General features: G+C 46.9%; 1 protein-coding gene across 2 annotated transcripts in view; it reads left to right on the top strand.

Moving 5' to 3' along the window:
* The first annotated feature begins 571 nt into the window (after positions 1-571).
* Positions 572-27625, top strand: part of Cpvl (carboxypeptidase vitellogenic like) — a 108991-nt gene continuing 81937 nt past the window's right edge. For both annotated transcript variants that reach the window (XM_041640359.1, XM_041640358.1), the window contains exons 1-5: positions 572-746; positions 7791-7909; positions 20783-20897; positions 21788-21846; positions 22925-23004. In XM_041640359.1, coding sequence (XP_041496293.1) covers positions 572-746; positions 7791-7909; positions 20783-20897; positions 21788-21846; positions 22925-23004 — 548 coding nt within the window. The remainder of the gene's footprint in view (positions 747-7790; positions 7910-20782; positions 20898-21787; positions 21847-22924; positions 23005-27625) is intronic.

Below are 27625 nucleotides of genomic sequence, written 5' to 3'. Positions count from 1 at the left end.
GATGGAGTGGTCTCTATCACTCACTGAGAGGCCTTTTCTAGAGCTCTGGTTGCTTATGCGTTTTACTTAATTCTCTACTGGAGATTTATTTATTTATTGTGTATACAGTGTTCAGCCTCCTTGTATGCCTGCAGGCCAGAAGAGGGCACCAGATCTCATTACAGATGGTTGTGAGCCACCGTGTGATTGCTGGGAATTGAACTCAGGACCTCCTGAAGATCAGCCAGTGCTCTTAACCTCTGAGCCATCTCTCCAGCCCTTCTACCGGATTTCTTATCCAGGCCATGGTTTTAAATGTAGCAGTTGCTTTCCAGATACACTGTAAATCCCTTGTAGACTCTCTCTCTAGGTAGCTGAGGTGGGGATCAACCGGGGTTGGGTGGGCCTTGCTTATCTCCTGCTGAAGTAAGTCCAAGGGGATCAGCAAACTGTTTTGATACAGGAAAGGGTTTTTTGTTTGTTTTGCTTTTCTTTTAGTAAACAAATAGATTTCTTGCGTGTAAAGCAGATAGGCAAATACTGGCTTTTGACTGATGTGTGGAATGTTATTGCTCTCACCTCAGGCCAAGAAATGGTTGATGCCCTGTGGAAGGTGGTTGTTTCATTGATCCTGTTTACGGTCAGCCCTGGGGATGGACTGTTTCGCTCTATATACCGAAGTGCCGATGTTTCCAAGCCATTCCAGGGAAATGCAGGACAGCCTCTATTTCTTAGCCCTTATATCAAAGCTGGGAAGATCAAGGAGGGTAAGTCAGAAAAATGATCGATGGTATTTTAAAAGTAACTATCCCCCAAGATGCAAAACACATGTCAGTGTTCTTATTCAGTGGCTTTATTTCAAATACTAAAGACTGGATGCCGTGTATCATCTGAGTTTTGAGCTAGAATGAGGGGGTGGGGAAGGAATACGGATGCGGTTGAGCTGCAGCGTTTCTCTTTACAAAACCAGTGGGTGGCGCCCAGGGGCACAGCACAGACAAAGCCAGTGCAAGCCTTGCAACTTGGATGCGTGAGTGTTGGCATTCGCGCTGGTCAACAAAGCAAGGTGTGTCCACTTAGGAAGATTGAAGGAGGAGCTCCATGGCCCTGCCAGAATTCCCACCGATGCCAGCTGGTCGGTGTGGGCTCTACACTCACAGGGCTTCCCTCCAGCCACTTTGCTGTGCCTCTTAACTGGCAGGTTACACAGCCCAGGCCTCGGTTTCCTCATCTGGAAGATGCAGATTTAACTAGCATCTTGTATAACTTTGAAGGATGCCAGGGAAATCTAGTGTGAAAGAAAAAACTTAGAAAATTGCCTGTACTCTGTAAATTTCTTTCCAAATCTTAGCATCTGCAGGGGCGTCATTAAGAGACTATTAGGAGGCTGATCTCTGCCACTGAATAGGAAGAAGTCATATTTGCTGTCGCTAGACTGAAGTGTATGATTGCGTGGGCTCTTATGGCATCTTGGTGCTTAGGTAAAAGTCACCATGGCCACAAAGAACCTCATCTGGGGGAACTCAGTTGACCCTGAAGCTACAAATAGTGTCCAGGCTCTGGCTTTGAGGAATTGTTTGTACAAAGGAGCAGAGGACTGGGCTGGTGGCCAGGAGGAGTTGAGGAAGGGTCACAAGCAAAGAGGAGACAGACAATGAGTGTTTGCTGAAGGAAGGAATGGGTGAGGTGTGATCTGAGGAGCTGCCGGAGGGGACCGGGTGGGAAAGAAAGGGAAAAGGGACTTGCTGGAGGGTTCGATGGGACTGAGGGTGGACGAGAGCAAAAGTTTTAGGTCTCAGCAGGCCAAAAGTAAGTCTAAACCCTCTACAAAAAAGTCTAAAATAAAGCAGTTTCCCCATTGGAAGTGTCCTCACAACCAACGGGTTGCTACCATTTTTGTTTCCGTTCTTATCAAGGGGGTTGAATCCCACCTTCATGGCTCTAGGTTTTTCTCTTTGCTACAGGAAGGTGAAAGGGCCTTCACTGTGTAATCAGAACACATGAAAAAGGATTCGGTTTCACTTTCTACAGTCAAATTCACAGAAAGACGGCTGCCTGGCCACATGGGCTGATTCCAAAAGTTGTATCTGAGTAGGAAGCAGGTCAACAGCCCAACGCCACAGTGCAGCACAGCACGAAGCTCAGCTTCCTTAGAACTTCAGACGGATGCGCAGATTTATCTCACTGGCAAGAAGTCAGGGAAAACCGTTTGATGCTGAGCTGAAAAGGGGATGAGGTCATTATAACCAACTTCTACCCAGCAGCATGCAAGGAAGGAGATGTGGGCATCTGGATTTGTCGAGGGAAAGCTGGGAAGATGGGGGAGCAGAGAAGCCTGTGGGGCTCGGATCTTCTGGCTTCTGCTCTGTGCTTTGCCTGCAGAAGTTTATTCCCCTTTGTTTGAGAAGCCTGTGGTCCTCTGAAATCAATGCATGGGAACCAGTTAAGGAATGCAGTGAAGTGTTACATCCAAGCCAAGTATGCTCAAAAGTGAGAGAAGGGACGCCAGATATGATCAAGATAGAAAATAGTAGTAGTAGTAGTAAAAATAATAACAAATTATAAAGTATATATTGTGAAATTAAATGAATAAAAATAAATAATAAATAATGATTAATAATATTATTATTTCCTAATACCTAGCACAAGACTTTTATGCAGTAGGCACTTAATAAATACTTATGCAATTTACATTTGAGTCTTAACTAGGCCAGAAACCACATTTTCCATATATTAGCTCATAAAGAACAACCCTCATAAAAAAAACATAATTATTGTCCCCATTACATAGATGAGAAAACTGATGATCTAGGAAGATAAGTATCTTGCCCAGAGCTATAAAACCAGTAGGTAGCCAATCTGGGATCATAACCTTTGCCTACCAACCACACTATGAACCGCTGTGCCATGAGACCATCTCCTGACTCAAGGCTGTGCGTAAGATATGGGTAACCCAAGAAGGGTCTTTGTGCACAGGAATCAGGAGACAGCTAAGCAAATACACTAGGTGAAGAAGCCATCGCATGTCTGTATCCCGTGCGGCAGAACCGAGTGCAAAGAACACTGCGGAATTCACCCGAGTAATGGGTCGTTCCCATCCCTCACTTGCAGCATCCCATGGTTATTGGCATACACAGTAAGGGAGAAAGCCTGGTCTTTAGTCCTTTGGTAGCAGGCCCAGCAGATCTCCATCCTATGAATCTGAGACACTTCTGTTATTAGAGTTGTGTTTCACACTCAGAATCGCTGAGTGGAGTTTGAATGGTGGATGCAAAAGCTGGCACATCTGGGGACTCAGATGCTGCCCCACAACATAATTAAGGATAATTTTATTCATCCGCTTTGCTGAAAGTTCAGGGAGCTGTGGACAGATGGTCAGCTCCCTCTTCAAATCCCTGTTGTCAATGGAGTCTGTCAAAGCTGCAGGAATGGGAGTCTTAACATCGCAACAGAACGTTTTCCAGATAAATAGTAGTTCACAAAAAGACAAGGGGAATTTTTGTTTTTTTAATACCTAATTAGCTAGCTTAATTTTATGTAATTGTAATTGCATGTTTGCTTTCTCCGAGGCTAAAATAATTCCTTACATTCTGGAATAAAATGCAGAAGGCAAATTTTAACATCTTTACAAGCACTCTATTTTCACAAATTCGAAAGGATATTTGTTGTTGGGGGTTCTAATTTGTTGTCTGTGGACTGAAAGTGTCTGTATTTGCTGGGGATGGCTGGGGTGTTTGTGGATCTAAATTGTACCCCAGTTGGCTGGCTCAACCCTTCTCTGGCCACGCTCCAATAATTCTCAGAGTATTAATGTCACAAATGCTGGGAACAGCAGCAAACAGCAAAGACGGGAGTGAGATGACTTCAAAGAGAAACTTTTCTTGCTTTAACTGTTTTTTAAACATTTTTATTTGTGCGTCACAGAGCCAGAAAGATAAAAACCTGCAGGTGGGAGCCTGTTTTCCAGACTGCATTAATAGCTGACTCTGAGCTAGGGATGAAACGCACGTCCGAACATATTTAAAAATCACATTAGTTGAGGGAACTTTTGATTATCTTACTGTGATTTAGCGAATAGAAATTTAAAACATGAGACCAAAACACTTTTTTATAAATAGAAAGGGGTCTTTAAAGAGGAATTCAAAATTTGTTAAGATATTGACAAGGTCTGTTTGCCAAAGGGGTTTGGAGAAATATGCTAATCCCAGCACAGTGTCAGTTCGGCCCATTCATTCATTCATTCATTCATTCATCTGTCTTTCATTATCATTCATTCATTCATTCATTCATTAAAAAGTATTTATGGAGTGTCTTAAGTATGTGGACTATCACGCTAAGTCCCATGGGTTCAGAGATTAAGTGAGACAGATTCGCTGCCTCCCTACAGCTGCTGTAGGAGGAGAAAGGAGACAGGACAAGCCTAAGTACATGTCAGTGGAGATGCAGCCTGGGCATTCTCTGGACGGAGGGGCAAGTGAGCAGCCAGATTCATCCAGAGCTAGCCTGCAGACCCTGGGCGCACTGCTCTCGGAGACAGATGGGTGCAATCATCTCTCGCCCATATCCCGTTCCCTCCAGCTCCGTTCTATTATTTATTTTCTCTTTTTCTCATTGTACTTTGACCTCTCTCATTTTTCTCTGTCTTCCCTCTGAAATCCCATCCTCCCCATTTCCTCTCTCTGGATTGGACTTCACCCACTTCAGCCTTCAGCTTTTACTTCTTGGTCATTCTTTTTGGGGAATGGATGTGCGTCTGTTTGATGGTGAGAAAAATTAATATATTTGCTTAAGGCAAGTGCTTTCCGACCCTGGAGTGTGATTCTCTTTTGGCTGAGAGGAGAAAAAGAGGAAGAAAATGACAATGGGAGGGAAGAGTGGGAGCTGAGGCAAGCCCAGTGTCTTAGTAACAATTCTATTGTGAAGAGACCTCAGGACCAAGGCAATGCCTACAAGAGGAAACATTTAACAGGAGACCTGTTTACAGTTTACTTTAGTCCCTTATCATGGTGGGAAGTATGTCAGAATCTTCCAGACATGATGATGACGAAGTAGTTGAGGGTTATAACTTGATCTGCGGGCAGAGAGAGAAGGTGACAAGAGAGATTGGAACTGGCACAGGCTTTTCAAAACCTCAAAGCCCACCCCCAGTGACACAATTCCTCCAACAAGGTCACACTTCCCAATCTTTCTCAAATAGTGTCACTCCCTGGTGACTAAGCTTTCAAATACACTAGCCTATGAGGGCCATCCTTACTCAAACCATCACACACGTTCTCCAGACACTTCTCTTGTCTTTCTTTATCTTGAAAGCCTTTCTCTGCTTCTTTGGGGTCATTTTTTGGGTGCAGCTGTTAGTCCAGTTTATTAACAATGACGGTTTACTTAGCTTGGCATTCTGAAGGCTGCAGAGCCCAAGAGAGCTGGACCTGGTGAAGTCACTTGGGCACCGGCACTTCATAGAGCCCCGAAACAGCACAGGCCATCATCGTGAGAGACTACAGACGCTGGCTTACAATTCTTCTCTTCTTAGGCAGCCACAGCCTTATCGCATCAGGGCACCGCCCTGGAGGTTGCCTTTCAATTCATCACCCACAAAATCCAGCTCTCAGATACGGAATGTTTGCTCTTCTGGTATTTCAAAGGCACATTCTTAAGCACTTTTTGCTGTTCTTCATGGCAAGTCTGTAGTAGGGCAATCTGTGCCCACATTTGGCACAGAAGGAAAGAGTCTTGGAGACGAATTACTTAATGAAGGATTGAATTGGGGTTATAAACCAGGTCTGTCTGACCAAAAAGCTCAGCTTTCTACCGTGCTAGCCCAGCTGAGCCCTCAGTCCACTCCCCACTGAGACCTGTCCTTTGCTCCACCTCTGTCTCTTCCCCCAGCTGCTGCTGGTCTCAGTCACCACTGCCACTTTCCAGGCAACAGTAGCTATGTGTCATGCAAGCCAGCTTTTTTCCTATCCCCCTTTTCCTGTGCGTATGTATATATATGTACTCATGCATGCATATGTGCATGGAGGTCAGAGGATAGTGTTGGGCGTCATCCTTAATAATGTTATCTACATCCTTTGGGACAGTCCCTCATTAGCCTGGAACACACTAATTTGGCTAGAGCAGCAGGTCAGTGAGCCAAGGCTCTTCCTGTCTCAGCTTCCTCAGCACTAAGATTGCAAGTTGACTTTTTCAGTAGGTCCTCAAGTCAAGGTTCAATCCAGGCCCTCATGCTCCCAAGGCAAACCATTGGCTGACGGAGTGACCTCCCAAGCCCCCTAGCTGCCTTCTTTTGACAGGCTTGGACACGATGACTCTGGGTTCCTGTGTACGCCTAAAGGGGGCACCTGTCCTGGTTGAGAATCTATGCACAAGGGAGGCTGGCTGCCGCCACCCAGAGGCACAATGCTGGTTAGGCGGTTGTGTTAGGGAGTATAAATGAAGAGGAAAGGGAAGTGTGTTCCAGAAGTGCACCCCCTTGGAAAGGCATGCCCCGTTTTAAGAAAGGAGCTCATAGTCTCAAAGCTAAGACTTACAAGGCTATGACAAGGGAGAAGCATAGGAGGGGAGGTAGCATGCCCAATGCCTCCCAGCATTAAAGAGGAACTGAGACACACACCCCAGTAGCTGCAGCCAGGCAGCAAGACTTCCTGCCTGCTATAGGTAGCTGCACTGAGTCAGGGGTTTGTGGGATAAAGACCCTGGGCTTTACATCACTTCCTTCGGGATTGAATACTCTTTCTTACAATGGTAGGTTTTGTTTTGTTTTTGTCAGTGATATGGTTGCGTGCTGGACTGGGGAGAGATGCCCACCACGGTGGGTATCATCCATTGATGACACGTTGACTACCTAAGCGTTCTCCAATTTAATATATCTCAGACTGAAATGCCATCCTGGACTGAGTCTGTACTGAAGGATGTTTCTCTTCCTTTTGCTCCTGTGTACCCCAACACCCACTTTCTGTTCTCTTCCCGCCCTGTTCCTTGTAGCTCCTTCTCTCCCACTTCCTGTCTCCTATGCCCGGGACTCAGTGCAATCACCTTTAGGAGGCAGGAAGGAGCATTGCAGCCTAGCTGTGGTTTCCAGGGTATATGTGCCTCAGCTTCTCTTTGATGCTGGGAGGCCTTGGGCAAGTTACCTGCCTTTTTTATGCCTCTCTTTTGTCATAGCCTTGCAAGTCTTGACTTCCATCAGCATCATCTCCTTCTAAGGCCCCCAAGGCTGGCTGAGGATGTCCTCTTTCTCCTTCTGTCACTGTGGGCATCAGAAATCCAGGGTCTCCGCCTTGCACAATTGTCCCTGTCCTCCTTGGCCCCCTGTGTAGCCATGAGGTCACCCCAGGTTCAGCTCCTTTCTGCAGCCACTCTGAGCCCCTCAGGTCTGATCCTTAAGAGACCAGCAGACTTTGTGCCCCTAACAACAGGAAGGTGGGGCCAGAGGTTTAATTTGCTTCCCTGTATCCTTTCTTTTGCCCATTCAATGGGTATAGTGGAAACACCTGAGGGGCTCAAGCAATAGAGATGATGGGTGAGTTCCTTCTCTTAGGAAAAACAAAACAAAGAACAGCTACAAAGACTTGGCTCCTGGCCCCCTTTAGATCCTGGCCCCCTTGGCAGCTTCTCTTGACCTCACCGTGAATGGGGACTCTAGGGGACCAGTTGGAGGAGGCTGGAATTTGCCATTGAGAGGACTCCTCATGAGGCCTCCTCTCAGCTTTGTATCCTGGTCTGGTGGTCGGCATAGGTCTCCCCCAGCCTGAGCAGGCTCATGGAGTGTGGTCTCTAATCTTTGGGTGTGTTTTCTTTCTCTTCACTAGGGCAAAAGAAGAGCATGGTCAGTCCTTTTTTTGGAATGAGCCTGAAGAGTTACTCGGGCTACATCACGGTGAATAAGACTTACAACAGCAACCTCTTCTTCTGGTTCTTTCCGGCTCAGGTAGGTGGCCAAGCCCTGTAGTGGAGAGCTGAGGGGAGCTCACTCTAGAACGAATGGAAATAGTAGCTTCCAGGGTAGACCCATGGGTTTTCGTGTGTGTGTGTGTGTGTGTGTGTGTGTGTACATGTATGTACGTGTGGCGTGTATATACATGGAGGCAGGAGATCAATGTGTCTTCCTGATTTGTTTTTCACCCTATTGTTTGAGCCAGAGTCTCCCACCGAACCTGAAGCTGGAACACTGATCTGGCTAAGCCGGCTGGCCACTAACCCCAGAGATCTGTTTGCCTCTGTCCCTGAAATGCTGCCGTTACAAACCTATGCTACCAAACCAATTTTTATATGTGGGTACCAAGGATCGAGACTCAGGTCCTCGTGTCTTCATTGCAAACACTTTGATGACTGGTCCATCTCCCAGCCCAATTCATAGCCTTTCTTTAAAATTAGCATATAGCAGGTTGGACAGTAGTTTTAACATAGGAATAGTCTATGGAATTTCTGTGCCTCATTTGTTGTTGCTGATTCTCTTTCTCCCTTCTCCCCCATTTTCCTCCCCTCCTACTCCTGTTTTATACACCCTTCTCCTAGTGACCCCTTTACTACTTTTAGACCATGTAACCCATTATCCTTCCCCACTTCCCTTAGACTTTCTAGTTCCTACAAGGCTAGAGAATCTTTCAAAAATGCTTTAATATGTTTCTAAAAATAAATAAATGTTTGTGGAGGAGGTATGGAGAGTCCTCCCACACACACTTTATAGTACCACAGCAACTCTCTTCCCATCACAGCCTTCTTTGTATCTTTTAATTGTTCAATTTATTTGTTTAATTTATTCAAGTAATACTTGGGACAGGGTGGGCATTGGGAGAGACCAAGGAAAGGAAGGAGTGGGAGGCCCAGGGAGGAAGGTGTCCGGAAAAGCTTCTTAGAGGAAGGAGTGGGGGCCCCTGGGAGGTTGGAGTGGGGGCCCCTGAGAAGTTGGAGTGGGGAGTCCCTGAAACCAACAGGTCTCTCAGCTCAGTCACCTGGCTCACCTGTGGTCTTTAGGGGCTGCTCACCTCCCCAGCTCCTTGGAGACACAGGAGGAAATGCTTTTGAGCTCACCTGAAAGTTTTGGCTCATTCCCATGCCACACAGTTCTTTGTGAACAAGACCCTTTAAGGTTGAAGGTCCCTTTGGGGCTCTGGAGGGGAGGCACTGAAGTCCATAAACACATTAAAAACCTACCACTGAGCCCTTTTCTATTTTTCACTTGCCAAATTGGATTTGCTTTAGAAGCTGGAGAAAGCAGAGCCTATCTCCGTGGAGGCTGGTGTTCATATTTGCATGTGATTTGCATACAACAGTGTTGAATATATAATAACCTAGTAAATTGTTTTAACCAGTGTCAACTGTGAAGTTGAATAGGTTTTTTCCTCTCTCTTTCTTTCTTTCTTTCTTTCTTTCTCTCTTTCTTTTATTCCTGTACTGTCCTGCTGTGATTTCATGACTTTATTCTCTCTCCTAACCATGTGACTTCTGATGTGCTTCACCTCACAGTAAGCTGTGCTTCAGAGAATGGACTTGGCAGTGGACAGTGGGGAGTTTCACGTGTGTAAGGTTGGGTCTTTGGTGTGTGTGTGTGTACGTGTATTGCATGGAATCAGGAGATCAATGTGTCTTCTTCATTTGTTCCTGGTAGACTTTCTGGACTTTGGAGGGATTCTTATTTCTTCCTCTGTGTGGCTGTTGAAAGAGTAACTGATGAGCGCAGAGCACAGAGTTCGGGGAGAGATGGGAAGATACGGGGAGATGGCTATGCCCAAGGTCCCTTCTGCGCCTGAGCGCAGTCTTCTCCCTAGCGCTGGGCACTGGTAGATTTCAACTGGCAGAGAAACTGAGGTGTGCTCTCTCCAGCCTCCCAGCAGAGCCCAGCAGGGTGAAAGATGCTAACTGACCCTCAGCTGCAAACAGCCCAGAGGTTTCAAGGTCACTTGACCTAACTGAGGCCTAAAGGTATTACCTCACTTTACTACATAGAGGCGCGCCTTGTGTTTCTGTATTGCATCTGTTTCAGAGCTTAGCTTGACAGGCACACTCTAAGCTGGTCCGAGGTTCTCTGTGAGCTCCTAGTAGGACTTTGTCGTGTTTCTCGCCATCCCGATCGATGCGTGTTTCTCCTCTCCACACCTTGTCCCCTCATGTTTTTTTACTTGTTTCTCAAGCCCCCAAGTTCCTCTGAGGTTTCATGCCTGACTTAGGAAATGCATATATACATATTTAAGCTTTGTTTTGCTTGAAGTAGGGTCTTACTATGTAGTCTAGGTGATCCTTGAACTAGTGGTGATCCTCCTGCTTCAGCCTTCCCAGTGCTTGGTTGACTGGAATGTAACAACACACCTGGCTATGTGCAAATTTTAATCTACACATAAAAGTTAAGCATCTTTGTGGACTACCACATGCTGTTTTGATACATCTATGCACTAAGTGATGTTTAAATGTCAGCATGATTTCAAATGCAGATGTACGTGTTATGTCTTATAAACAATTCTTTCCTTGTGGTGAAAACATTCAAAAACTTCCTTGCGTCTCTTCTGGACTGCACTGTTTATCTACTGACCTGATACTGCTCACACACCGGGAACTCCTACCTCATTGTAAGTTAGTACCTATGGGGCTAAATTTGGGGAGTAAACCATGCCCCATTCTTTGCTTCCCCCTCCTCTTTCCAGGCTACTGCTCTGTTCCACAGTGGTCCCCATCTTCACCAGAAAGAGGTGCTCATAGTAGTCAAACCGTGGTGGGAGGGGGTCGGGGTCGCATGCATCCCTTTGGAGTGCGGCCCAGCACAGCGGTCAGCTTTCCAAATTGTTCTTGGCATTTTCACTAAGATCTTCTGGGGCTCAGCCTCTTGTCATCCCACCCTTCCTTTCTCTTTGATCCCCACCCCTACTCCAGCTGGTGAAGTCTGTTTCTTTCCTTTCTCTTATACATTGTCCAACCTGGTTCTGGATCAAGAAGTTCTTCATTGGCATCTGTGTGATGAGTTTTTAGTAATTATTCAGATTTGGGAAGACAGCAGTTAGTAATGTTAGAGATGAGAGAAGAACTAAACAACAGAATGGTTTCCTTCTGTTTCTACCTGATGGGCCTGGTCTAGCATGGCTTTGCATGTTGAATTGGAGAGGGGTGCAGTTCCCTAATGTTCCAGGGTTCAAGGTTACCCAGTTGGCTTGTTAGTTTCCCTCTCTTAATTAGCTGAGAACATAGTTATTCACCCATTGACTGGGCTGTGGTCTTTTGGATCCAGTTCTATAGCCATAAAAACATCCTAAGGTGGTCCCAGAAGTCCTGGCATGTGCTGTCTCAGCACAAACGTCTTAGGCTTGGGGTTCTGCAGGAAGTGAGAGGCAAGCTTCCAGAAACAAGCAGAGTTTTGTTTTGAAAAGGCCCACAGTGTGGATAGGTAGGGAAAGATGGTGCCACACTTCACTCGGATGCTCACAGGCACAAGCAAGTATCCAAGTTCCAACTAGGAACTAAGGAACAGGGTGGAGCAGGTACAGAACCCAAGGAGAAGCAGCTGTCAGCTACAATGAGGGAAGTCCTTTTCATTTGGCAGAAATATGAGTTCCTTGCCTGTCCCAGGGAAGCAGCTGACATTGTCGTCAGGAGAAAAATGACATCTTTTTAAAAAACGAGGGTAGCAAAAATAGAGATCCAGGAAGGACGCTGCACTCAGAGCATCCTCTGAGTCACTTTCTGGATGCTGCTTCTCGGATTATTTAGCTTTCCTGTTATTTCTGTGAGATTCCCATTATTGTCTACCAGTCAGTGCATAATGAATTCCAGAAGACAACATCAATGCGCAATGGGAATACTGGAGGGGAAATAGCAGGCTTTCTGCCTGGGATGGGCAGTGCACCATAAGCAATAGAAGACAACACCTCTGGTGGCTGCTATTCGCGGAACTCAAGCCCTGTGTTCACCCCACTTTGGCTGACCCAGAATTTAAAGCTCTTTAACCTAGACTTCCTGTGTTCGACCCTCATGTGTCATTTCCCTAGAAAAGTCACCCCAGAAGGTTCTGGGGTACAGAGGTTGAAAGTATGGCCTCTTGCACTAATCAGGCTTGGAGAGCCAGAGCTCATTTCCTAGGGGCAGGGAGCATCTGCTGTCTCAGTTCACAGTGAGAATCCGAACAGCTGCCTACCTGACCTGGGTCTCAAGGCAAAAGAAGTAATGGTGCTAACTGATTAGAGAAATGCCTGACTCACAGGAAATCTCGCATTTATTGTTAGGTCCTATTATCGTTATCACTTTGGTGATACTAGTTGCCACCAATACTGAGCCAAATAAATAACAATCTATGAGCTGTAAAGGAAGTAGAGGGAGATTGCAAGTCAGAAGGCCCCAATCAGGCAAGAATGTAGATTAATTGCTGTTGGATAAGGAAATTACCTTGTGAAACTGGACTTTGTCACACTTCAGAAGATAAAGAGACCTTTGAGGCTGTCTTCTTTGGAAAGAGATAGCCAGGTTTTGACCTTATCTTCTAGGAACACAAGTAATTTGAAGTGTTCAGAGTTAGCCTAGCCCCTTTCCTGAGGTCCACCCCTAGCTCTTCCGGCAGAAGACAGGCCTGATTCTGGGTTTATGTGGTGCTTTTAGAGTTGAGATACCGAGAGACCCCTGGGGGCAGCCTATGAAGAGGTTCTCACTCAGGAACCTGCAGGTTGGACCCTCCACAGCCAGACACCAGGAAATCAACACGACACAGGATTAGGCTATCAATCCCTACACCCAGCCATCACCGAACAGCAAGGGGCTGCTCTGACAATCTCTGTCAGTGGTAGCAGATGTTCTGAAGTGTCCCAAGAACCTACTGGACAGCTTGTCTTGGCAGTGAAGGTGGAATCGGGGGCCCCCTAATCTGTCTCCTGTAGCCAGGTATATACTTCCTCCCCTTGGTGTCAGGACTTCCTCAGTAGCAGTCTCTGTCAGTGGTAGCAGATGTTCTGAAGTGTTCCAAGAACCTACTGGACAGCTTGTCTTGGCAGTGAAGGTGGAATCAGGGGCCCCCTAATCTGTCTCCTGTAGCCAGGTATATACTTCCTCCCCTTGGTGTCAGGACTTCCTCAGTAGCAGAGTGCTTGTGAGAGAGGCGAAGAAGTCCAGACTCCCTATTGCTCATCAGAACCCCCTGGGAGCTCCAGAAAAGGACGGCTCCCTCTCAGGTCCACTACACTTCCAGGATCTCTAGAGTCCATATCAGCACTCCACATCTTTCCTAGTACAACTTGTCAGGGGTCTTGAACTTGGGAAAGATGAATGGGTCAGGGTGTAAGGATTCTGTTCCAGGTCTGCAACTCCTGGTTGTTTAACTCAGTATACGGCATTTTTTTTTTCTCTCCCTGGATTCCGTCTAATCTCATTCAAATAGGGAAGGTCAACAAATCGATACATAGGACTAGGGCTGTGTCTTAGTTCTATAAGCTACCCTGCCAGACATCACCCTGTCCCTGACCCGTGGACAGTATGAGATCATCGAGTCTTAAAAGCTATTAAGGTTTGGAAACACAGCCCTAGATAGCTAACACCTTTTTTCCTTTAGGTGGAGCTACGGTATCTTGTGACCGTTGGTACCTACTCACTAAACGGTGAGGGCAGTGGGTGGCTACTGCATAGGTTGGGTGAGACAGTGTGCATGCTTGCTTGTTTTGCATCTCAGCTCTAATTTACTATGACCCAAGATAGCAGCTTTAATCATCTTTGCTATTGGGTGAGTACGTCAGTAGAGGGCGCTGGCACCGCGGCACAGAGTTGCCTTCCTTTTCTGCTCCCTGTCTAGCTACATTTCCATATTCTATGTTTTGCATTTTGGTCTGGCTGCTCAGTTGGGTGACACTCTGCCTTAGTTCTTCACTCAGACCATGAGACCCTCTGCCTGGGTGACCATCCAGCTGCAGCCAGCTCATGGCCAGGCAATCCAGGGAATTTAGCTCCAAGGGGTTGTTTCCAGGCCCTCTTCAAGGAGGTCTGGAGCGCCTTGGGGCGTTCCCACGCCCTTCCAATAATATCGATCTGCCCATAAGCTCTCTGCTGTCTAGCCCAGTGTTCTCTTTACATACCTATGGAGAATTTCCCTCTGTGTCTGTGCCTTTTATACTGTCTTTTTTGTTCCCGGGAAGACACAGGCAGCTTGTAGTCAGGCTGGTCTTAGCTCAGCAATCTGGACTTCTGCCTGATGCTGTCTGCGCCCCTTGTGGCTGCAGCACACAGGCATCTTGGAGAGGGATTACAGGCTAATGTTTCTGGCTAAATAGAGCAACTGGTCATTCACACAGGGAAATGACTATGCGGCTCCTGTGTTATGACTGGACTCTGAGTGGTGGGGTCACTCATTCTTTCTCCTGAGGAACCGGGGATGTTGTGAAAAGACCTCAGGGCCTGGATCAGCCAACTTGTCACTCACCCTCACTCCTGGCACATCAGGGGCTGGATCAGCCAGCATGTCACTCACCCTCCTTCTTGACTCATCAATATGCTTTCCATCTTCAGATACACTTGGGCAGGTTGGTTACACTGCAGCTTTCAGGCTTACCTTGACTTTGGTTATGGGACCCACAGGGATTCGCTAGTGTGTGTCTAAAGGTACAGTATGATTGGCCAAAGTTCACATCAGGTGATCGTCCCTTGATACAATCAGCCAAGGGTCATATGATAGGAACATGGTCAATGGACCTTTTTTTAAATAAGTGTAGCGGTTGTTCCTGTGAAAGGCATTTGGGTCAACAGAGTTCTCAAACTGTGTCTACTGTGGGTGACCCCCGAACCATTGCCAATGCAGCAGGTGTTAGAAGTCAAAGACCACTGCCTTCATATTTTCTTTCTGATATTCTTGAGGCATCAAGGATCTGAGATAACAAAGCTATATAAAACAAAATAAAGTAGCTAAAAAGATAGGTTATAGATCACTCTATTCCTAAGTATATTTGAACTGTGTAGAAAACTTTTTGTGTCCAGTTGTCTTTTGGGGGAAATGAAAGTTCTATGCAGAGGTGGAAGTTATTAACCTTTCCAGTCATTTTCATCTTAACTTGAAGAAGGAGAAAGACCAGACTCCCACATCCACATCCTCTCATTCCTTCTAAGCTTCTTGTCCGAGGTCCTAAGAAGTCTTCACAACCTCCTGGGATGGTTAGGGAAGAGCCAGCCGAGGAGTCCAGTGGGCTTAAAGCTGAGACAAGTCAACACTTGGTAAAAACCTGATGCAACTTGGAAACGGTAGAAGGAGACCAGAAACAAATGAGAAAGTTAATGTTCCCTATGAGCGATCATAGCAAAGGAAAGTCTAATGTGTGCCGACATGAAGCAAGATGAGCAGCATTCCCTAGCAACACACAGATAGCCTTAGCAAGCTGTTCACATGTGTTGGGACTATGTGCGTAGAATCAAAATGATACTTCATAGCTGTTTAATGATTCTGGTTGCAAAACTAATTGCTTTAAATAAAACCCCTTTCCTTGATTAACACAGCGTGGCAGCTGAAGCATCATAAGAGCATGTATCTGTGGGGCAGAGCGGGAGTCCATTCAAATCCACTTTGGGAAATTTAAAGACATTTACTTTAGATACTAATGACTTCGGTTAAGAGCAAACATGTTACAAACCATCAGTCTTTGCACATAGAAGCACAGGGAAGGACTCAGTGAATTACAAAACACACTTCCCATTTTAAGCCTGGTTTAAAGTCTGGCAGTGGTTTGGCTATTGCATCCTCTTACCCAGTGTGGTGTTTCTTTGTGGCATGGAAGAAAGGGTTGGCCAGAAGTAGGCATGCAGATTGGGTACTACCGAAAATATTGCCCTCTCCTGTGGTAAGCTGCCTAAATTCCCTAGAGCAAGCACAATAGAACCTTCTGTGTAATATATAACCACCGGAATGGTTAGATTTTTGTCAACTTGACACAAAACAGTCACCTTGGAATAGGGAATATCCATTGAAGAATTGCATCCTTCAGATTGGACTGTGGAGTATTTTCTTAATGAATGATTGATATGGGCAGGTCCAGCCCGCTCTGGTGGTCCCGTGAAGACGGACGCTAAAAAGAAATTCCATACTAGCTTGGAATTGAATACAATAAAGGGTTATTTATTTAGGGGTAGACTCACAGATCACAGTCTTCTGCTCGAACGGGAAAACAGCAACTGAATCCAGCAGCCGGAAGAGAGGGGGGGCGCGTGCTTTACATCGGCATTTATAGTATAAGAGGCCATGCCCAAGTGGGCAGGTAACTTAAAGGCTACTGACTGAAGGACTTCCTACAGCAGTCCCACCCTGGCCTGCGATCTTGTGAGGCACAAGAAAGCAGGCCAAACAAGCCAGAAAGTGACATTTCTCTTGTGGTCATCGATTCAGTTCAGTTCCTTCCTTGAGTTCTTGTCCTGATTTCCCTTAATGATGGACTGTAAACTGTAAGATGAAATAAACGCTTTCCTACCCAAATTGCTTCAGGTCATGGTGTTTATAACAGCAACAGTTTATAGAGGACCACACTGATTGAAATTGGTACCGTTAGCCCCTGCTCCCAATGTATTGATTCTCCATTTCAGCAATATGTCTAAGAGACAATAGAAAGTTATATATACTCTGTCTTATTGTCTGTTCATGGCCGTAAAGCTTGGGGTCCGGTCTGGTTGGAGACATGGTTGGAAGCCTAGGAGCATAGCTGATGTGTCTCTTACTTGGACAGTGATGGGCCGGGTAGGACCTGTTTAGAGTGCATGCATTTTGCTTCTTTCAAGCGACGACCCATGAAGGCACAGGATCATTGTCTTTGGCAGTCATTGATAGTAAGCAGTGGAATGTGCTAGTGTAGAAAGTCTACTGGACAGAATAGAAATGGTGCTTCCTCTGGGCTGGCTGTTCATTATGCGAGAAATCTTGAGGAAGGAGTAGCCAAGATTGGGACTGGCCACCAGGGGTCGCCAGAGGAATTGAGAGGGCAACTGATACAATGGGCCTTGTTCTTTCCTTTCCTGGCTCTTTTTCTCCCTCTGCATTTTCTTTCCCTTTCCCTCTCCCTTTCTTCCTTCTCTTTCTCTTTCCTCTTTCCCTCCCCCATCCCATTTTGACAGGGTCTCTTTGTGTGGCCCAGACCAACATTAACTCTTAATCCTCTTGTCTCCAGTTCTCTAGCAGTGGGAAGGCAGGCACGTCTAAACACCGGGCTGCCACAGTTCTTAGGCCTCACCCTCTTGGGCCCCGTCTTGCCCCCATGTCGGCCATTGTCCTTGGCTATCTATGTGTCCAGCAGACCCAGGACTCCTCTGGCCTTTCGCATTTCATTGCTCCTCCCCTTCACAGCAGCTCTCACGATAGTTAGCACTCAGACCCGTGATTCACTCATAGACATTTTCTTTCTTGGTCATCAAATAGATAACTCTCTGCCAGTACGAGGTCCAAGACATTTGAATGACCTCCCCAAAGTCCTGACTTTGAGTCCTCAATCTCATGTTCCCCTGCCCATTTGTTCATATATGTAGCTACACTTAGCTGTCTTCCCACCCATCAGAAAAACCAATCAGAACTGACGCTTTACAAAGAGACACCAGCCACCGCCTGAAGTGCTCTGTCTGTACCTGCTGCTCACATATGCTTAACCACCCACGATTCCAGGCAGAGGGCACTCAGATGCAGAGATATGATGGAATCTTGCCTGGGACACAGAGCTCTAAAGTAGCATAGTTGGAAGTCCAGTCCTGGCAGTGTGGCTCTGGTATCTATACTCTTTACCAGTGTGCATTTTCCCCAGGGGGCCATGAGTAGGAGCTAACTCACAGTTCAAGAGAGCGGCCTGAGAATAGATAGTGTGTGCTAGCAGATGAACTGTGCCAGATGCGGGCAGCATGGTGGTGATGCCTCACTGCTGTACAGCGATGTCCAGCAACCACAGAAACTGCAAGATCTTAGGGTTTTACTGTGTCTGTGGCGTATGGAGTGTCGTGAAGACGACCATGCGCATGGCATGTGTATAGAGAGAAGTCCACTGACAACTTTAGGAAATAAGGCTGGGAAAGGCAGAGGGATTTTTGAAAATGATCTTTAAAAATCCTTAGTTAAGAATATATGCTCTAGTGCTGAGAAGGTTCAGCGTGTAAACACATCCACCATCTCACCTGAGAGTGTGAGTTTGGTCCCTCAGTACCCGCAAGGCAGGAGAGGACCAGCTACCAAGATTTGTCCCTGGACCTCCACAAGTGTGCTGTGCAAATAAATAAATCAGTCAATGTAATAAATTTTCAAAAGCAATACTCTGCATGAAATATAAAATGCATTGAGGAAAATTAAGGTTTTCAGGGGAGGAATTAAATGTCTTAAATCATAACTTTAACGAGATTAATGTTTTTAAAGTTCTGAATTCCATCCCGCCTGTGACTCATGAGCAGAAGTTTCTTTTTTCCTTGGCCCCCAAGTTTGCAGTGTGGTTTTGTTCAGGATGCCATTGTCGACTTCTCCTCTTTCCCAGGGAAAGGGCTTCACCTCACAGGTGATAGATAAGTCACAGATGATTATCTGTAAGAACTTCATGCCACTAGTGCGGCCATAGTTCAGTATGACCATAGTGAGTAATGTCTGTCACGGTCACGGTTCACCGTACAGCAGCATGCCGTACGGTGAATGACTATAGGGTACATAGCGTTAAATAACACCTTCACATCCCAGCATACAATTTAGGCATGGCACAAACGCACAGGCTGCTCGACTCGTTGAGGTTGAAAGACACGCGGTAGGGCTTTCTTTAAGAACAGGTTGCTGCCAGGACTGCTGGGCTCCGAGAGGGGTCAGCTGAGGCTGGAGTACTGCTGGCTCTCGGTAGTCCAGCATTCCAAGAATGCAGGCTGCCTTGCTTCACAGCCCCAGAAGAACCCTGTTGGGCACATTGCTGTTTGCCTTGTCCTGTAGTGTGGCCTCTCAGGATCAGGCTATTTTTCTGAGAGTCTAGAGATAACCTTAACCCTGCCAGGTCACAGCAAGGTAGGGGAGAAAAAAAAAAGGAGTGGAGACTAGTTGCCTAGGAGACTAAGAAAGCAGGATCCCTGTCACCTTGCAGGTCACCAGTAATACAAGAAATTTCTGGAAAAAGCTGAGGGTGCCACCCTGCTCTGCCACAGAGAGCATGGCAATCGCTGTGGGTTGAGCCAAGGCAGAAATCATTTTTTCAAAAGAGATTTCCACATTATTTTAATATAAAAGCAAGCTTGAAGACCACCTGGTATACATGAGCCTAGTGAGGCCCTGAGGGTTGAATATCCTAAAGTCCATGTACACTAGCACCTCATACTCCCAGAAAGCTGGCAAGATTGGGGATGACTTCCTTCCTGTCTCCCAGTTTTCTATTGCTGTGTGGAGTTTGCTCCCGCTACTGGGTGAATCAAAGTATAGGAGGGTGGAGGTCCTGGTGAGTGGCAGAGGCTCTGAGAGGAGGTGACTCACATGTCTAACGATGCACACGGTGGATCCAGGAAGCTTGGATCAGGGTGGGTAGCATATAGCAGAGCACCTGGGGAGGCCTGTATTACCACCATGGTGCAGGTGAGGGAGCTGGGGCTGAAAGAAGCAGAGGGCCAGGTCACCACAGCTACTCTGTTATCAAGTAGAGTCAGAGCCTCCTGGTTCAAGGACTCCCTGACACCAGCTCGGACACACTGTTGCTTTCAGTGTTGGGTTTTCCTATGTGACTCAACAGAGAAGTTCTCCCTGCCCCCACCCCCACTTTTGACCTGATTTTTTTTTTGTGGCATGTCAACATTTGAGGCAGGGAGATAAAGGAGTGAGAAATAGACCTGGGATGCTGGGGGCCAAAGGATCAAGAAAAGCCACCAAGATGAGCACGCGCTCCTAGTCTTCCATTTGGAGATGCCTTGAGCGTGACTTCCCTCTAAATCCTTAGCGTTCATCCTCGGCAGCAGGAATGAGCATTTGCTGGACGCAGAGCACAGCCCCTTGCCAGGTTTTATGGAAAGTGATTCATCTCCCCAGTCAAGAACACAATGTGGATAACGGCACCAAAGCTCATTTTACAGGTGTGGAAAGTGAAGCCCACACCGCTTACGCGTCTTCCCTCAGTCGCCCAGCTGGTGACTGAACTCCTGTGTGTGGAGAGTTTAGTGCAGGTATTTGTTGCTTACCCCAAGATTGTGACCCACAGAAGCCCAGCCCAACTGTGACCTTCAGCACACTCTCCCCTCAGCTATAACAGCCTATCACATTTACTGTGTCTGGATGCTCCAAGGGCATTAGTTACCGCACTTTACGTCTTGACCGTCTTGACCATTGAGAGTGGGTCTGGAGGTAGCCCCGCATGTCAAGGCTATTCTATAGACAATGGCTGTTCCCTAGAGCACTCTCAGAGAAGGCTCACAACACACAAGAGAACCTATGTCAGACCTTAGATGACAGGAAGGTTGTGTCCCCATGTATCTTCCTCCAGACTCTTGACTGCAGCTCTTGGTGACACCCCCACAAATTAGTCTGGCCTCCCACCACAGTCTCCTCACAGTGTCCTGAGGAGGAGTCCAGCCACCTACTCTTTGGCAATGTCTGTACTTGTGTGAGGGACTGAGCCAACTGGGAAGGGGCAGGAGTTATTTGGTTCTATGCTTGGGGGACAGATAGACCATGAGGACAGCAAGATGCTGTCAACCCGCACAGAAAGACACCAGCATTTGGGGACACACGTAAATCCCGAATAGGAAAAAAGTGACCAACCTTTATTTATAGTACAGTGGGGCCAGAGGCATTCCAGAATATTGTCAGGGATGTGGAAGACTTAGGCTTCATGCACTTGGGTGGTGCATTTCCGCTCACTGGCTTCTCTGTTTGCTCCAGGTAGATTACAAGAGTGCCCCAGTAGTCCTCTGGCTTCAGGGTGGTCCCGGAGGTTCATCCATGTTCGGACTCTTTGAAGAACATGGACCTTATGTCATCACACGTAACATGACTGGTAAGTGATGCTTTGACTGCTTTTCCCACGGGCCTTCTTCCAGCCAGTATCTACTCCAAAATGAACTCAGAAGAAACACAAGAACCCCTAGGAGTTGCTTAACAGTTCCAGACTGTAAAAACACAACTTTATGGCACTATCTGTCCTGAAGGGGGAGCTCCCCAGGGTGAGTGTCCTGCCTGGCTTACTTTTTCCTGCAAATGGTGACTAAGCTGCTTTCTGCAAGCCAGCTGCTGACTCCAGCATTCTTGGCTTGCAAAACCAGTTGGTATTTATTACTATTTGGGTGAGCCCTCTTGAGCGGGACTGGTGGTGGAATTATATCCCTCATTAGCCGAGGGAATAGGATGCTTTACGAGTCCATCACTTAAGTGAGCCGACGCCTTGAAAGCAAGATGCTATGGGTGAGGCTGAGGTGGAGAAAGAACCTCTGGCTGCGTCTCAGGGCGGACTCCATCTCTGTCTCTCTGGGGAGAGAGTTTGCTTTCCCTGGGTTGGTGTTCAGAGTGTGAATTGGTTTGTGAGTCACTGTGGCATCTTTGGTGCGGGCTTTGGTGGGGTTGTTCTCTTCAGCACTGGGGAGGAGGAAGAGGATCCAAGAGCCCGGGTGTAAGAGTCCTCAGCAGGGTAGAACAGAATGGGCACAGGTCTCATGTCAATCCTCACGAGATTTTGTTGACACAGCTGCATTCTTAGCTGTAGATACTGCCATGTTGGGCAAAAAGTACAGAAGAGAACGGGTAAAGATGATGGGCACTGGTCTTCCAGCGTGTGGCACAGTGGCAGAGGGGAGGTCCGTGATGGTGGGAGGACGGCAGGGTCTGCTGGGATCCTGAGCACCTTGCCTGGTATGTTTGTTACAATCCCAGCTCTTTCTTCTATTTTGACAGTTCTTGCCAGAGACTTCCCTTGGACCACTACTTTTTCCATGCTATACATTGACAATCCGGTAAGTACCACGGGGCACCAGGGAGCATCAGGCCTGGCATCTGGTCCCCTTTCTTTCTTTCTTTCTTTCTTTCTTTCTTTCTTTCTTTTTTGGGGGGTGGGGTTGAGACAGGGTTTCTCTGTGGTTTTGGAGCCTTTCCTGGAACTAGCTCTTGTAGACCAGGCCGGTCTCGAACTCACAGAGATCCGCCTGCCTCTGCCTCCCGAGTGCTGGGATTAAAGGCATGCGCCACCACCACCCGGCTCCCCTTTCTTTTTATAACACAGTCATGACTGCATTGTGGCATTTTGGTCAAGAGTAGGCCACATCCACAAAGATGTTTCTGTAAGGCTATCAAGGAGCTGAGCTGCTCCCGTCAGTTACATTTTCCTCTTTTCCTCCACCTTTTCAACCATCACCCATGTTTAGATGTAGATACCTGGCACGGTGCTGAAGTTTCTTGCTGTGCCCAGCAGAATAACATGTGACTGTATACATGCCTCCCTGGATTTGTCTGAATCTTCACTATGGTGGACTAACAAGAACAAATGCTTAAGCAATATATTACTGTATATTTTCTAAAATATAGATACACTTTCCCTTTTTAGATTAGAATTTAATTTATAAAATGAGTGACCAGGCATGGTGGAGCATACCTATAATCCCAGCTATTGGAGGCTGGGGTTGTAGGATAATGAGTTCAAGACCAACCTGAACTACATCATAAGCTCTGGACTAGCCTAGCCTACACTGTGTTACCCTTCCCATCTCAAACAGCATTGAATGTCACCAATGGGATAAGGGGCAGGTAGCCTTTCACTGATGGAGTGGGTTCCCTGTCTCACAGGTTGTTGCTTAATAATGGCGTCTCCATCTTTCATGTAGGCATCTAGATACAAAAAGCCAGTCCTGGTATCTTTCCCTTTCCAGGGGAAGCAGGATGCCTCTATGAGAATAGGATACATAGAGCAATGGCAGAGATCTGAAGTCAGAGGTGTGGTTTTCAGGATCAGTAAGGCCTCCTCCCAGTGTGAGGTCTAGTCGAAAGTTCCCAGGGAACACGCACCTTCATGCTTATCTTCCTCTCTTTCCCCCTCAGGTGGGCACAGGCTTTAGCTTCACCGACAGCCTCCAGGGATACGCCGTCAACGAGGAAGATGTTGCCAAGGACTTGTACGGGTATGACACACATCTATGACGATAAGAAAAGTCTCCCAGTGGTAGTCACTACCAATTGGTCCTTATCGCCCGACTTCTAAAGTGTTGCGGAACACTTCCACACAAGTGTGTGTGCACACATGGTGCTTTCTGCCTGTTCTTTTCTTGCCATTGGCAATTGTTTATCTGATCGGCAGACAAAGTCAGCAGAGCTAATTATGAACGTAAGTTTGAGAATAATATCCTACAAGACTTAGGAGAGGTCCAGTACACATTTTCAACCAAAGATCCCTTCTCAAGCCATCCACCCAGATGACTTAGGAGTTCCCAGCTGTCTCTGAAATTCGATTTAACTTTGTGCTTGCCTGGAGATAATGTCTTTTCCGGGCATTTGTCTTCTTTCCCACAACTGCGCCTTCTGTGGGTCTAGATGTATAGTTCACTCTGTAGGTTTGTCGTTACTTTTCCAAACTGAAAGTGGTCTTTCCCTTCTCCTTCATCTTACAAAATTTGTCTTTTACTTAAAAAAAAAAAGTGGGAGAAGCCATATAAAGTTGTGTTCTTGTTAAAGTATATATACACATAAATTTTCCTTTCATTTTCTTGCATTCCTTACGTCTATTTTTAGTACATTTTAAGAACTAACTTGACCTTTCTAATTTGGTCCAATTTTCCCAGGCTATAAATTGTTAGTAAAGAACAAGTCTGAATTTTTTCAGAGCTCCCGGGCACCCTTCGGTGCTGCATGAGAATCTGCTAGAAGACTCCCAATAGCCAGTCTCACCTGCCCACTCTCTCTGCTGCGGGGCGGGAGGACACCACACAGGGTGTCTCTTCTTTTCAGGAGCAGATGAGGCCGGAAACTGAGGGACTGGCTTCCTGGTCTTTATTTGCTGCCAAGGATCTCTTTCTTTCCCTCTGCTGACCCAGAAAAGAATACGGCTGCTCTCTAATTTCCCACATAAAATCCCTCAAGATTTTAACACTTGGGTTCAGTTTTCAGCAGGCATACCTAGGTCCCTACACCATTGAGCCTGCACACAGTGGTTCCTTGGGACATACTAGCTGATCCTCCCAGAGGGACCTCTTTCTCCCGGTGTAGGCATAACTGCAGTGCCTGTCCTCAGAAGCCCACTCAAGCGCTTCTCAGCACCACTTACACTGTGTGTTCTCCTTCAGGTCAGACCCCCACCCCCACCCCTTACCACAAGGATCTTCAGCTCCATTGTTTAACTAGCAAACGCCCTGGGGGAGGAGGCTCTCTATGAAAGAAACGTTCACCCCTTGCTAGCCAGAGCTTTGCAGAGCCCCCCTCACCCCCTGAGCCGGAAGCAAGGATGCTTCCAGCTAGCCGTTGACCCTCCGTGTGGATGTTTACTGCGGACATGTGGTCCGACTCCTCTTGCATGACATGGGAAGAGGCCGTATTTCAAAGCAGCCGTTGTTTATAGCTGTTTCAGTTCCCTTCGCTTCGGGCTCTTAGAACTGGAAAATAGCTAATCAAGAGTAGTGCAGAAAACTGATTTCAGCTGTTTCCTTTACAGTTTACACTATTCGTTTCCTTTGGCGACTGCATTCTTCTCCCCCAGCTTGCCAGACGGGTGTTCGCTTTGGAACTAGTAAATGGACTACAGTGTGTGTGTGTGTGTGTGTGTGTGTGTGTGTAAGAGCAGATCTTTCTTCTCCCTTCGAAAGCTCCCCCGCATCACTCCCCACCCCTGAAGATGGAGTTCTATTTTTCTGTGACCAGTGCCTGGCCTGGAAGGCATGGTCCTTCTAAGGAGCCACCTAGCATCTGTGTTTCTACTGGCTTTCTTTGTGGTCAGAGAGGAACTTCTTCACTCAAGGTCAGACACACACACTACAAAGGATGCTGCTGAGCCATGGCTTGGAAAACTGTGGATGAAGGCAGGAGGCAGTTTCCTGACTTTGATGCAGATTTCTGGCCCGGTGCTGCTGTCTTTTGGTCTCCCTTGATCACTGGATGTATTCCTGGAGTTGGTGACAGAAGAAACTGGCAGCACACAGCCCCTGTGCTCCTGGAGCCCAAGGCCTGGTAGACCTCCTGAAAACGGAGGGGGCCCAAAGCCGTTTGATTGGGTGAAGGCTTCACTCCAGCCTCTGGCATCCATATATCCAAAGAGTCTGGAATGTTCGGGTAGAGGCTCCTTCCCAAGGCCCACCCCACCCCCACCCCCAGAGTTGCCTCAGTTCAGACTCCACCCCCGAGAAAGCCCGCCAAACAATGACCCCTCCCCAGAGATGCTCAAGACCACTCCCACAGGGCATTTAAACTGCACCCCCCCCCCCCCCCCCCCCCCCCCCCCCCGAGCAAATGCGTTGCTTTTCGGTCTTCCTTTCCCATCTCCTCTCTGGGGAGCTGGAAAGCCATCCGATAGCGTTTGTATCCACTAAACCTCGGTTTGATTTGGTCTGGTTTGGATTATTGTGTCGGCGGAGAGGCTTATGGGGTGCAGAAACTTTTCTCTCATCTCGCATCCTGACGGCCTGGAGGTCAGAAATGAGAAAAAAAGAGGACAGGTTAAATTATCCCCTGTCAAAAAGACGTGTTGGTGACATACGTCTTCCCGGAAGTCCCCAACTCCTGAAGTTTCTGTCTCTCAATAGCTGCAAATCTACATGTGGATCCGTTTATTCCTAGCCAGAGCCCTTGTGAGGCGGTTACCTCCCCCAAAGTCACACCTGTGCCTCGGGGCTAAGCCCTCAACACTGGAGCCCTGGCCTTCAGATTCAAACCATTACAATGTGGAGTTCCTGCTCGAGTCTGGAGCCCTGTGAATGTCTCTTGAGTTCATACTGCTTCCGCTCAACCAGAACTGACCAGATTCTCTTCCAGCCACCGGCTGCCGCTCATTGTCATTCCAGCACCTTCTCTGCCCTACATACACCGAAGAACCTTTCCAAAACATCCTCTGAGGAGCAGTGTTCTTCCAGCCATTTCTTCTTTCAAAAATGCAGCATTCTGCAACCAAAGAGCTTTCCATTAAAATTCTGTTTATCAGGGAAGTCCTTGGCACAGTTCCATCAGGGATCTCCAACGGAGTCCCTACCTGATGATAACGAGATTCCTGTGCCAGGTACATTCACACTTAAACAAATCACACACACACACACACACACACACACACATTTGTGCCGTATGCACACCAGCATCATGCTGAGCTTTGAAAGGCATGCAGAGGTGAGTCCTGATTTTAGTTTAAGCAGAACCTCCTCATACCATCGGATCAGTGCTTGGCTCAAGTGCAGTTAAATTAGCAAAGAGTGTGTGTGGCTCTGGGTACTGAATTCGCCATTTTCCTAATTTACTGCTGAGGAAGAACCACTTAGCAAAGACTCTGGAAAGACCCGAACTGTGAGAATAAAATGGTAATAGCTTCTTTGAGGAAACTCTGGCTTTCAAAGCCTTGGCTACTATGCTAGTACTTTCCAGATAGAAGTAATGTGGAAGATTACCTCTGTCAATTTAGCTTGCCAGATAGAGCACAAAAGACGCAGTTGAATTGGAAAGTCAGATAAACAATGAATATTTCTTTATATATAAGTATCTTTCAAAGATGGAGAGTATTAAAAAAGACAGCCAGCACAGACCTCTGTCACACACACACACACACACACACACACACACACACACACACACACACGAGGTACATCATAGATAAAATTCGGACAACCTTATTCTAAAGCATTATTGATTATTTATCTTAACTTCAATTTTGATTGGACTCCTTGATTTTTTTTTTTTATTTGCTAAACCTATCAGCCCAAACAATGCCCCATCAAATACCAAGGAAGTAAGCTATAAGTTAAGGCAGGACACTTGAAATTTACCGCAGTCAATGAGCTGGTGCCTTTCCAACCAGCAGGAAGAGAGGAAGGGAAGTGGTTTTTAGGCTGAAGGTTCCTGAGGGGAGGGTGGAGAATGAGCTCCTATTTTTACCCTTGTTCTAAAGCCAGTTCACTGCCAGCCCTAACGTGGAAGCTAGCAAGATGCAGCCTCCCAAATTTAGTTCCTTAAAGTCACTATAAATAATCTATAAATAACCAGTAGAGAATGCACCGAACCACCGCACAGTGGATTTTTATGGAGCCTTTGAAAGTTCAGTCTAACAGAGATCATGGTGGTCATAATGACTGAGTTTTTCTTTCTGTCACCCTTGAACTCTCTCCCACTCCTGGCTTTTCAGAGACTTCTTGCCTTTCATCTTCTCTGGAAGGTTCATGGCTTTTAGTCCCTCAGCAGGAAGCTGGAACCCGAAACCCTGCCTGGCCTCTTAGGCCTTGCCGCCAGGTCAAGGCATTCCTAGAGTGCCTGAGTTTTGTGGGTTTTTTTTTCTTCTTTTGTCTCTTTTTGGGGAAGACTTTGGTAAAGACGTTTAGAAGTCAGAAGCCAGCTAGTCTTCTCTTCCTTTTGGGGAAACACCCCCATCAGCCTATTTTATTTCAGCATGGCTCACTCAAGTGGCCATGGGATTCTGGTTGTTTTCTTTTCCTCCATTCCTCCTTCTCTCCCTTCTATTTTCCCAGCTTTGGTGTTCTTAGAACACTGGAGTTCTGGGAACTCCTGTAGAAATAGTCTGCATCCCCTGCAATAGTTAGTTGATAAGAAGCAGAACTTTCT

Source organism: Microtus oregoni, unplaced genomic scaffold (assembly GCF_018167655.1).
Source record: "Microtus oregoni isolate MIOR12 unplaced genomic scaffold, Mior012 000062F_ref0000492, whole genome shotgun sequence".
NCBI lineage: Eukaryota > Metazoa > Chordata > Mammalia > Rodentia > Cricetidae > Microtus > Microtus oregoni.
Note: the sequence above shows the minus strand (reverse complement) of the source record. Positions and strands in the feature narration are given on the sequence as shown.